The 13,522-nt window shown below is 38.0% G+C and overlaps 1 protein-coding gene across 2 annotated transcripts in view; it reads right to left on the reverse strand.

Moving 5' to 3' along the window:
- Positions 1-13,522, reverse strand: part of TNNI3K (TNNI3 interacting kinase) — a 423,099-nt gene that overhangs the window by 285,793 nt on the left and 123,784 nt on the right. For both annotated transcript variants that reach the window (XM_058303361.2, XM_058303360.2), the window contains one exon: positions 1,217-1,327. In XM_058303361.2, coding sequence (XP_058159344.1) covers positions 1,217-1,327 — 111 coding nt within the window. The remainder of the gene's footprint in view (positions 1-1,216; positions 1,328-13,522) is intronic.

Consider the following 13,522-nt stretch of genomic DNA (forward strand, 5'->3'; position numbering starts at 1 on the left):
TTTTCTATCATCTTAAATGTTTGTTGCTCTGTTTTCATTTAGAATACTGCTCCAATATCCCCTCCTTCCAGACGTTTTCAATACACAGCCTATTTTTTTTAAATTTTTTTAATTCTTTTTTTTTTTTAAATATTACATTCAAAAAATATGAGGTCCCATTCAACCCCACCGCCCCCACCCCCCACTCCCCCCACAGCAACACTCTCTCCCATCATCATGACACATCCTTTGCACCTGGTAAGTACATCTCTGGGCATCGCTGCACCCCATAGTCAATGGTCCACATCATAGCCCACACTCTCCCACGTTCCATCCAGGGGGCCCTGGGGGATCTACAATGTCCCGTAGTTGTCCATGAAGCACCACCCAGGACAACTCCACGTCCCGAAAATGCCTCCACATCTCATCTCTTCCTCCCATTCCCCACACCCAGCAGCCACCATGGCCACCCTTACCACACCAATGCCACATTTTCTCTGTGGACATTGGATTGGTTTACACAGCCTATTTAAACTGGTGTCCACTTCTCTATCACTCTGTTTTCATATTATCATTTTATTATTTTTATGGTGCTCCTCACTAACTGACATTATGCTTTCTTTTTCTTTTTTTCTGTCTTGTTGGCTACAACTAAATTCCACAAGAATGGAGATTTTGCATATCTTTCTCACTACTGTCACCCCAGTACTTGGAACAGTATCTGGCACATAGTAGCTGCTTAATACATATTTATTAGAGTAATGCATAAGTGAATGAATGAAGTTTCATTGAAGGCTTACTCTATGAAGCAATCTGCAATGTGCTTTATATGATGTTATCACTAAAATAAGTGTATTTTTGTTACTACTTTATGAATGAAGGAAACAGAGGTGTCATGAGATTTAATAACTTGTCTAAGGTTAATATAGCAAGTAGAGGAAACTGAGCTGCCTGGCTACAAAACCCATGCTTTTAGTCACTGCTATAAAAACTCTTTGTATATCTAGCCATCTTTATGTTAACTGGTATTTCATCACACTGTTGCAAAAAGGTCTGAATTGAATATCAAAAGCACATTCATGGGGTTTAATCTGATTCCCGGAAGAAATGAGTGTTTCAATAGCTAAAAAATAAACCAATGCACAGAATCTCAAAAGTTGCCATATGAAAACAGTTGAACAAGAATCCAAGGAGGCAGGTAACTTTGGTTTCGATGGGGGACAAAGATGTGCCTTACCTCCAGGTGACCAGCTATTGTAGCGATATGCAGGGCAGTGAGGCCACCATACCCAACCTGCTGAATGTCGGCTCCACTGTGAAGCAGGGAAGTAATCAATTCTGAGCTGTCCTGTAAGGAAACACATCTTTAGTGTTACTTTTCCACTAATAGTAGGTTCAAAAGCTGTGCATCAGGATGTATTGATTCCCTGACTGTCAGCCAGTTTAGATGCGCAAAGAAAACCTAAGTGTGATTTGTGGCATAAGAGCACATCAGATAGCAGAGAGCAGCTCTTGAATGGTTGAAATATAGGACCAAATGGCAGGGCCATTCATCTCCAATCAATCCTCTACAACTTGAACATGAAGGGCAGAAAGGACATTTAACTATGGTGAGGCTCTTGCAAACTCAGCTCACTCTTACATGTAGGTCACTGGAAAAATATGTTTTCTCCAGCAACCAGAATTAACCCCCAATGAGGTCAGGGATGTGGCAGGAGCAGTTTAAATATTTAAGTTTTTTCTTTTAGAGTCTAAAATGAAAGTTGCCATCTAAGAAGAGAGCATTAACCAAGTATTGAACTAACTGCAGCTCAGGGGACTATTTCATGATGGTTCAGTAATTTCCTCTTTCCTAGTACATGGTGTCATGGGCCCTATACATAATTAATCAACAGTGTCTTTCTTAACTTGAATCATTTTAGCAGTTTAAATGTTTGAACCAATATTTGAGCTTTCAAGTTGGAATAATTTATGCAATAGCCAAAGTTATCTTTTTCTTTATAATATTATTTGATATTCTATTTCTATCTTCAGAAAGACATGGAACTAATTAATAATATTAATAGCAATTAGCATTCATTGAATGTTTATTATGCAATTAACCTTATACATTAGCTTTTTTAATCTGGCACATGGCATGACTTCAATAAATAGTTGTTGAATGAAAAAATAAATAATTCTCATGACAATACTCTAAACAGTTACTATTTTTTTTTAAGATTTATTTATTTATTTCCCCCCGCCCCACCCTGGTTGTCTGTTCTCTGTGTCTTTTTGCTGCGTGTTCTTCTTTGTCCACTTCTGTTGTTGTCAGCTACATGGGAATCTGTGTTTCTTTTTGTTGCGTCATCTTGTTGTGTCAGTTCTCCATGTGTGTGGCGCCATTCCTGGGCAGGCTGCACTTTCTTTTGCACCGGCGGCTCTCCTTACGGGGCTCACTCCTTGCGTGTGGGGCTCCCCTATGCGGGGGATACCCCTGCACTCCTTGCACACATCAGCACTATGCATGGTCCAGCTCCACATGGGTCAAGGAGGCCCAGAGTTTGAACCGCAGATCTCCCATGTGGTAGATGGACACTCTAACCACTGGGCCAAGTCTGCTTCCCCAAACAGTTACTATTATCAACTTCATTTTATAAATCACTACAGTCAAATGAGTGAGGAGAAGGATTATGTATTCACAGGACACCAGATTTGGAGGAAACTTAAAGATGTACATGCTTTAATCCTCTCCCTTAGAGTAAGAATTCAAACCATGACTTCCCTAACATTTGGCCTTTCCACATCTGGTCAAACATATCCAGTGGCAAGAGACTCAAGTCTTCATGGGATAGGCCATTCCATTTGTGCATTACAAAGTATAGGTGATTAAGAAAATTCTCCCATTATAAAACAAAATCTACTTTCTTAATTCTGACATGTAAGTGAGGGTCTAGAAAAATTATGAAAAAGTGAAAAACTTTAGATAAAATTTTCCAACAACTGAATTAATGCTTTATTTTCCCAAATTTCCCCTACATCTACCTGCTCTTCCAAGAAAGTTACAGATTGCATCTTCAACTTTTACTGTTCCATTGGCTCCTTCTGCTCAATCCGTATATCATTTTCTATTCTAAAATAACTCCCTTTTGTCCACTTATGCTAAGCAACCATTATATCTCTATCCTTGCTTTCATTTCCCAAACTTCTGTAAAAGTTATCAGTATTCACTTCTGATGGTTTCTATCTCATTTCTTTGGTAATGTATAGCTTGGCACAACTAACTCTGTTGCATAAATCCCTTCTAAGTTCACCAGAATCCTTATATATTGAACCTTGCTTCTCTCACTCACTAAAGCAGACTCCTTTCCCTTAAAATAATCAAGAGAAACTGCCATACCCCTTTCTGCCTGAGATATAAAGATTTCATAATTTTCCTGAAGCAGCTCATTCTGTTTCAGAAGGTAGACTCCTGTTCATCAAATCCAACATCCTTCCTTATAATTATCTTCCTTCTCTCCAGAGTTTGATCATCCCTTCCCTTCTTGAAATCATCATCTCTTTTGCTTCCTAAATACCATATATTCCTGATTTCTTTCTCTTTGCCTCTTCTTTGTTTCTGTCTGACTTCTACATTAGAGAGATGTGGTAGTTTAGGTTTTATTTTTGCTAAGGTGTTATCACAGATACTACACAAAGCGTTTTGGCTTGAACAATGGAATTTATTGGCTTATGGTTTCAGCGTCTAGAAGACTTGCTTCCTCCCTGGATTGGTAGCATTTTCACCTGCCAGCAATACTTAGGTTCCTTGGCTTTCCCATCAAGCAGCTATGTCTTCTTCTTTTCTTCTAGGTTCTGTTGATTTCTGGATACCACTCCTGCCTGTGGCTTCCTTATTTTTAAGGCCTCCAGGAATAGGACTATGATACAAACAGATTCAGTTGGCCATACGTTAACTAAAAATACCACTTTTACAAGGTCTTATTTACAATGGGTTCACAGCCCTAGGAATGGGATTAAGACTAAGAACACGTGTTTGTTTGTTTGTTTCTGGGGCCCACAATTCAACCTAACATGGGCCACCATTTGGACCCCCAAAAGACATTTTCCTCCCATATGCAAAATATTTCCATTTCATCACAACCTCCCCTAAGTCATTTCAATAACAATGCTAGTACAAAGACTCATCAAAATCAGTTTATGGTCATGATCCTTCCTGGGGAAAAATTCCTCTCAGTCTATGAGGAAAAATTATCTGCTTCTAAAATGTAATATTGGGACAGTCATAGGACAGACATCTCCATTCCAGAAGGGAGAAACTGTAAGGAAAACAGGGGTCATGGGTCTCAAGCAATTCTGAAACCCTGAAGAGCATACTCCACTAGATTTTAAGGTCTTAAACTCATTTGTGGATTGATGCTTTGTCCTTCAGGCTTGCTGGAGGCAGTCCAATGCTTACCAAGTTCTTGTGCAGTGGCCATTCTCTCCCTGAATTCTGAGACCTGGGTCTCACCCTATTGGAGCACTGCATTGACCAGCCAGTTCGGTCCAAAGTCTGGGGTGTATTTCTTACCCTCAAGCATTCAGGTGGCAGCTGAGTGCTCCTTGAACACCTCCTCTCTCTGAGCTTTGGGGTGGCAGCTTGATTTTCCTGGGATGGAAGCCCAACTCACTCCAAGCACCTAGTCAGATGCATTGTCCTTCAAAGACAGAGGCAGACCTATCCTTTCCACAGACATGGTTGGGTCCTTTCACTTGGCCCGAAGAGATCTTTTCCATCCAGGCCTCACTTCAGTCATTCTTCCACGGTTCTGCCTTTGAAGTCATTCTTCCTTTAATATGTCCCTTTTCTGTCCCTTTCAGTCCAGGATGGCAGTGTTTCTGTTCATACAAACTTAGCAAAACTCTTGTCAGCTTTGCATGTAGTTAAAGGTGGTTCAAACCATCAAACAAAAGAACACTGAAATGGCTGGCTGGACCCATGTTCAGTCACAGCCTCTTTAGGAAAGGGTGATTCAATTAAACCCTCTGAAGGAGTCTTTTTCTCTGGGAATTCACTTCCCAGAAGTTTAGGGAGGTGTCTGATTGAGCCACATCTGGCCTTTGTTTTAGAGTATGCTATCTGAATAGGTGGAGAATTTTCTAAATCATCAAATGCTTGTTTTTTTGTGTCTAACAATTCAGTTTTAAGCTTATCCCTTTCCTCTCATATTTTACTATAAGCTTCAAGGAGAATTAGACTGCACCTTCCACATTTAGCTTGCAAATTTCTAGCTAAACATCCAAGTTCATCACTTACAAGTTCTACCTTCCTTCCAACATCAGAACACAATTTCATCAAGTTCTCTCCTACTCTATAATAAGCATTGCCTTTCCTCTGACTTCCAACAACACATTCTTCATTTTTAAAATAATGCCTCACTAGAAGTTCTTTTAACATTTTACTTTCAACCAGTCTCTTCCAGGAAATGTGGACTTTTTCTATCAAATGCCTCATAATTTCTCGAGTCTGTACCCATTATCCAATTCCAAATTTGCACATTTTTAGGTATTTGTAATAGCAACACCCCACTCCTGGTACCAAAAACTGTCTTAGTATTACTATGCTGCTATCACAAACACCACACAGTAGATTTTGGCTTAAACAACAGAATTTATTGGCTCACAGTTTCAGAGGCTAGAAGGCTTGCTTGCTACTGTGGTTGGTAGTATTCTGGCTGGCCAGCAATCTTTGAGTTTACTGGCTTTCTCCTCACCTGGTAATGACCTCTCCTTTTTCTTCTGAGTTCCATTGACTTCCTGCTTCCATCTTCTCTCTGTGGCTTCCTTTTTTATAAGACTTCCAGTAATAGGATTAAAACCCAATCTGATTTGGTGGGCCACAACTTAACTGAAAGTAAGATCTTCAAAAGGTCTTACTACAATGAGTTCATCCCCTCAGGAATGGGATTATGTTTAAGAACATGTTTTCTTCTGGGTTCAACCTACCAATTACCTACCAAGCCATTTTTCTCTTTCTAAATGCTGTCTTTGGATATTATTATACAACCCGATAATTTCACTTTTATAGTTGGTTCCAACTTCTTTACTAAATCTGTGACACATATCCTACCTACCAATGGCAACTCAAATTCAAAATCCAAAATTGCTCTTGTAAATACAAGTTCATAATTTGTCTAGTCTGACTGATTACCTTCTAATGTTTGTTTGTTTGTTTGCTTGTTTGGCGGTCCTGGGGATTGAACCCCGGACCTCATACCTCATGTGTTTTAATAGCCCTTTCTTATTCCAAATGGCAAAGAGCTCCTTCAACCCAATCAGTTACTGAGTTCTGCTCATTTCAGCTCTCAAGTACTTAATACATTTCTTCTCTTTATGTCTACCAACACCCTCCATATTATATATCCTCCTGACTATTCTCCTTGGTTCAAACTTTTCTCATTGCAATTCATTCTCTACTCTTCTACCAGATATATTTTCATACACTTAAATTTGATCACAACATTCTCCTTTTCAATAAACCTTTCATACACTCAACAAATTTCTACTGAGCATTTAGGTTCATCAAGTGCTGTTCTGAGCAGTAAACAGGAAAACAAATCTCTGCTCTCATGGAGTTTATATTTTACTGTATATCCATGAGGAGAAAGACAGAAAGTAAATAAAATATTTTACAGTATCATAAAATATGATGGGCTATGGAACAAAACAGGCAAATAACTAGGTAGCTATTTTAAATTGAGTAGTCAGGGAAGGCTTCACTGAGGAGGTGATCTCTGATATAAATGATAGTTGCCAAAAAAGAGGAGAGATCCAAACAAAGTTTTCTAAGAAGAGGATTCCTGGACAAAAAGAAGCTAGTGCAAAAACCCTAAGGTGGAAATGAGCTAGGCAGGTTTGAAGACCAGAAACAAGGTCAGTCTTAAGTAGAGAGCTGAGAAGGGAAAATGGTATTCAAGATGAGCTCAAAGAAATCTGATTATGCCAGGTCTTTTAGACCAATGTATGGGGTGTTTGGATTTTTTTCTAAGTGCAATAGAGAACAGGAAATGGCATGATACAGACATAGGAAAAAACAGCTTTTGAGGTAGAAATAAGATGTTTTGTTTTTCACATGTTAAGTTTGAAATTACTACAATGTAGAGTAAAGATTGTGGACCCTGGAGCCTAGGTAGAAACCCACTTTGGCCAATGTCTGGGTGAACTGGGGTAAGTTATGTAATCCCTCTTTGCTAACTTACTTGGATATTAACACAAGAGACGATAGTTGCATGCACCTTAGAATGTTTGTGATAATACATATAAAACACTTAGGAAAGTACCTGGCACAATAATACTCAATAAAATTCATTACTATTGGACATCAGAGTCTGGGACTCAGTGTAGCCTTGAACGAAATTTCAAAATAGGATAGTGATTTGAGTTCATCACCTAGCTCCTCTTTCTCTTTTTTTCTGTATCTCCTCCCCATAATTTTACTTCCTCTGCTCCTACTGAAACAAACAAAGGAATAAAATAAAGGAAAACTCTGTGTCAGTACTGGAAATTAGGATATCTCTACCAGTTCATCTGTAGATGGGCAGCTGGAGAATGAAAAGTCTTCCTCCAGTGAAATCAATACATAGGTGTTAGCTGCACCCTCACTAACAAACTTTAATTTTAAGTGGTAAGGGCTAAAGACATGAGCAGTTTCTGAGATAAGTTGGAAAGATATCAACTTAAAATACTTTCCTCCCTGCAGATAAGCTGGAATTTAAATGCAGGGAAGTGTAAAAGTATACACTCATTTGAAAAATAGAAGGCAAAATATAATAGATTTGTGCCAATGAAAGTGTCAAAGAATATGCATAATATTAAAGATAAATGACAAATTGGATAATATTCAAAATCTATAAAACTGACAAATGGTTTACATATTTAATATATAAATAATTCTAACCAATCAGTAGAAAGATGGATATTCTCTCATTCAACAAATATTTATTAATGAATGTCTACCATATGACAAGCACTGCACCAGGCTAAATTAAAATAAAGCATTGAGCATATGAAATATTTATCTATCAGGGAGATTCTAGTAAACATACATTCATCCTTTGCTGAAATGTCTTTATATTTTCTCCTTGTTTATTCACAATTGATGGAATTTAAGAGAAAGTACATTATGATTCCTTCAGAATATTCAAATGACAAGGTCAAAAAATTAGAATATTATTCTTTCATACCATGATTTCACGAGTGATCTCTGATTGATCTAAATACTTTTTTTACTGAGTATTACCAAAATAGAACTTTCCTCCAAAGCTATTCCAAAGAGAATAAAAACAAAAAAATTGCTATTTACAAATTGCTTACTACAAGCCAGATATCATGCAAAATGTTTTATTACACTATCTCCTTTAAGTTTAACTACATATGTATGAGAAAAATATTATCATCCTGATTTCGTAACTGAAGACACTCAGCGCAAAGGATTTTAAATACTTGTCAAACCTCAAATAATCTGTTGGAGCTAGGTATGAACCGAGTTCTGACTCCTAACTCCTTGCTTAACTTCTGATCTTCCATAGTGCCTTAGTTGTACCTCTAGCATAGCATTTATTATCTTCAATTCAACAGGCAATGAGAACTTTTTTTTGAAGATTTTCAACATCTGGTACAGTGCCCTTAACTGAAACACTTGAATGAATAATTTTTATTAAAATGACATTCTCTACTTTATGATTTCATTTAGGGAATAATCATAGAAACTTCTCAAATTTGCCAAGTAATATACAAACACTAGTTATTCTTGAAACAAAGATGTTCCTAAGTTCTTCATATCTAGACCCAATTTCAACCAAGACAAGATCATTTCTTGATTTCAATCTCAAGGAACAACTTGAAATGAGGTATAATTTTGTTGCTGATTTTATGTAAATTGTATTTTATTTACAAGCTCGTATTTTTTCTCCCTTACTCTCTAGGAAAAGTTTGTCCTAATGGTATACATTTGAAATATAGTAATATGATATACTCACCTTTTTGAAAGAAGTTTCTTATGAAATATGAGCATTAGGTAAATTTTAAATATTATAAAGCTTATCTGATTTATTGTGTACTTCTTGATATATAATGCTACTAGCAGCAATTTGTTTTAAGTCTTACATAGGGAGTAGTTTGATGTGGGCTATGGGTGGAAGGCTCTTTGTCTCTTCAGAAATAACTAAGCTGTTTGACTTGTGTCTCTTCAGAAATAACTAAGCTGTTTGACTTGTGAGTGTGGAAAGATAAGAGGCTGCAGTCCTGCCCTTAGGGAAAATGGCAAACAGGCTCCAGTCCCAGGAAATGTTTAACAATGCAAGAGCTGTAAACTTTAAGTATTTAGGGGAAATGCAAAAACCAAGGCTTATCTAGAATGTCTGGAGTCCTTGCTAAAAGCTTACCTAAGATGTGGAAGAGATATATGCTAATTGAAGCCTATTGAGAACTGAAACAAAGGGACCATTTGGCCTTTCCTCTCTGTATAAAAGACGTTTGAAAATCTTGTTCGGGGCTCGGGATTCAAACTGAAAGCTCCCGAGTCCGGCCGGCCGTCAATAAACCATTTTTTCCTTCTCAAAATCATTCCTGAGTCCTGGCCTCTCTATACTCAATTAATTGAACTTCTCTTAAATTCCACAACAGTTTTCTGGAGACTTCACAGATTTTCCTTTATGCACTCCCTAGCTAAATTTATATTATTTAATGGGATACATAGAAGCATTCTAAAGTTTGGGATAGATAAGACTTCTGTAATGCATTCATATGTATTATTTTTAAATAAAATAAAATCCATTTGTGGAAGAGTGGGATTTGGGCAAAGGAATAGTTCAGCTATAGCTTTGGAAAAATAGGATTTGGGATAAAACAGTTCTCAAAAAATTTTAGTAATGGTGGAAACTTATAGTATTAATAGCAATTCTAAATTTGTACTCCCTGTAAAACTAACACAGCATCTAAGATCTTGCTTGTGGTTGGTTTTGTCATTATACTATGGATAAAGTCTCTACTATTGCAATACCTTAACTAAAGAAACATTTTTTTTAAGATTTATTTATTTATCTCCCCTCCCCACCCCCCACCCTGGTTCTCTGTTCTTTTTTTTAAGATTTATTCATTTATTTAATTCCGCCCCCCCCCCCCCCCCGGGTTGTCTGTTCTCTGTGTCTTTTTGCTGCGTCCTGTTTCTTTGTCCGCTTCTGTTGTCGTCAGCGGCACGGGAAGTGTGGGCGGCACCATTCCTGGGCAGGCTGCACTTTCTTTCGCGCTGGGCGGCTCTTCTTATGGGGCGCACTCCTTGTGCATGGGGCTCCCCTACGCGGGGGACACCCCTGCGTGGCATGGCACTCCTTGCGCGCATCAACACTGTGCATGGGCCAGCTCCACACGGGTCAAGGAGGCCTGGGGATTGAACCGCGGACCTCCCATGTGGTAGACGGACGCCCTAACCACTGGGCCAAGTCCGTTTCCCTGGTTCTCTGTTCTTTGTGTCTATTGTGCTGCGCCGTCTTTGTCTGCTTCGGTTTTTGTCAGCGGCACAGGAATCTGTGTTTCTTTTTGTTGCGTCATCTTGCTGTATCAGCTCTCCGTGTGTGCGGCACCATTCCTGGGCAGGCTGCACTTTGTTTTGTGCTGGGCGGCTCTCCTTACGGGGCGCACTCCTTGTGCATGGGGCTCCCCTACGCAGGGGACACCCCTGCGTGGCAGTGCACTCCTTGTGTGCCTCAGCACTGCGCGTGGGCCAGCTCCACACGGGTCAAGGAGGCCGGGGGTTTGAACCATGGACCTCCCATGTGGTACGCCCTACCCACTGGGCCAAGTCTGCCGCCAAGAAATATTTTTAACAAGGTTTGTTGCCAATTCTATAACAGAATAAAAAATTAACTGGAACTTTTTTATGTCTAAAGCTCTACTTTCTTCTGATTATGAAAATAATATATCCTTTGTGGACATTTCAAAAGATGGCAAGTATTCCTTTATTCTTTTCTCATTGAGCTGTGTGATTTATGTCCCTTCCTCTTGAATCTGGTTGAGTTTGTGAACAGTATAGTATGGCAGAAGTGAACTATGTGTCTCCCAAGAATAGGCCATAAAAGACAATCTGGCTTCCCTTGTTTGCTATAAAACTTCCTCTTGGATTCCAATACTCCAGCTGATTGACTAACCTCTTATCATACTTAGCTGAAACCCTAAACATTACAGAGCAGAATCAAGTCACACCCATTGTGTCTGATCCACATTTCTGACCTGAGAATCTATAAGCATAATAAAATAGTTGTTACATTACAGCACTAAGAGTAGGGTAGTTTGTTATGTCTCAATAGGTAACCTACAGTACCTCATTGTGGAAAATATATAAAAGGATTAAATAATTTAGATAACTTGTAGTACTGCTATATAATCCCTTTGTAATAATTTATGTGTGTTTATTTTCTTCCTATTATTTTCCCTATCCCTATACTTAATAGAATTATATAGAGTACAGACCATTTATTTAGTATGTGCTTGCATACTGATGGCCATGCAACCAGTACATTTGGAACATGTTTCTCCACCTCTTTTGCTGTTTTTTTTCTTTCTGTTAAATGGGGACAGCCATATTTTCAATCTCATAAGGTTGTTACAAGGATTACATCAAATAATGCCATACTGCATTTAGCAAAAGGCTTGACATATAATTTTTATTATTATCTATTATTATGTACACTATTGAGCTTATATTACACATAGAGTTAGGTGCTCTCCCTTTTTCAACTGATACAAAATCATGAGCATTTCTCCATTTGTAGCAGATATAAAGATGTGCTACTGAGATCTCCTTTTTTGAAGAGTATGTCAATAGTGTATTTAATTGTCAGCACCCACAGCTATCACTTTCAGGATCTATTTCTACCCAATGTAAGACTTATCTTATGGGCAGCTTTTGTTCTGGAGCTCTCTTGGGCTGACAGGGACTATTTCAGGTCTGTATTGTGATATGACAGCTTCTGCTACCTAATAGTGCTTACTTCTTTTTCCTTTCATGGGAATCACTTCCCAGTAAAGTTTTTGCACTCTTAAATCCATTTCTGAGTCTGCTTTTCAGAGAATCCAACTGGCATATCATGAAATAATTTTCATTAATGTAAATTTAAGTTTTGCCCCAACTGGGAAGTGAATTGAGATCTTTTAAATTTAGATCATATGCTGTTTTCAATATATCACATAACCATCTCTAACCCATCCCTCTACAACCAATTATTGGCCTTTCCTGTTCAAATTTTAACCATGTGCTCCTAACTTGTAAAGTTGGGCTATAGTGGCTCTCTACCTATCTTATAGAATTGTAATGCATAGCAATGACATAACATATGTGTGAAAGATATAAACTCAAAATCTTTACTGTTACAAGTTTATATTCATATTAAATGTATTCTTCCCAAATTGAACTAACTCTGTGAGAATAATAATCTTATCTTCCCCAGGGACTGCTAACAAGTACCTGAATTTCTTTATCTGTAAAATTTTGGGGTTGAGCTAAATTGTTTCCTCTTTTAACAGTTTGAAGCTCAATGGACCCCAGAAAATTATGTTCTTAAAATTAATCCATTACTGTTGGTGTGGACATATTGTAGGTGGTACCTTTTGGTTAGGTTACTTCATTTAAGGGACTTTTTATTAGGTACTTCAGTAAGGTGTGACCCAGGGTGGTTCTTAATCCTCTTACTGGAGTCCTTTATAAGAGAATGAAATTCAGAGAAACAGAGAGAAAACCATGAGAGCAAGAAGCTGAAATCAATGGAACCTGCACAGTAGAAAGCCACTGAAGCCAGAAGGTGAAAGCAAGGAATCCTGGAAGAGAAGGGAGAGACCAGCAGATGCCAACATGTGCCTTGCCATGTGACAACGAGTCCAGGAATGCCATAGCTGGTCTTTGAGGAGAAAGCACTATCTGATAATGCCTTGATTTGGACATGTTCAGGTCCTCAGAACTATAAGCTTATACACTAATAAATTCCCACTGTAAAGACAACCCATTTATGGTATTTTGCATTTTGTCAGCCCAGGAAACTAAAACACTTCTAATATGCTTTCCAACCTTAATATTCTAATTTTCCCCAAAGTGTCACATCAAGCTCCAAGGCAGAGCTGAAATTGGGTGGAAAGAAGATTGAGTTTCTTGATGTAGAAATAGAAATATATAAATAGATATTTCACAATGCCTTTAAGTAATTTTTTGTTAATCAACTTATTCAGCACAGCAATTGTTACAGCCTATTTGTTAAGGAAAAAAGTAATCAAAGCAGTTTGCACCCTTCTAGGTTTCTTCTAGGACAACATACTATGCATGACTTCAGTATGAAATGTATTTAGTTCTGGGCATTAAAATTTAATGGACTAGAGCTTCCTCATGTGTCATAGACATCCCCAATGAAAGGATCCATTAATCAGAATAAAAATAATTGCTCGTGAAGATTTGCCTACATGCCTCTTACTGAGATAATTCTGAATTTATTTTAACAAAAGGTATACCTTATTAAGTTTTTCATAATGTAAACACTTG

The sequence above is a fragment of the Dasypus novemcinctus genome, chromosome 9 (assembly GCF_030445035.2).
Source record: "Dasypus novemcinctus isolate mDasNov1 chromosome 9, mDasNov1.1.hap2, whole genome shotgun sequence".
Taxonomy (NCBI): Eukaryota; Metazoa; Chordata; class Mammalia; order Cingulata; family Dasypodidae; genus Dasypus; species Dasypus novemcinctus.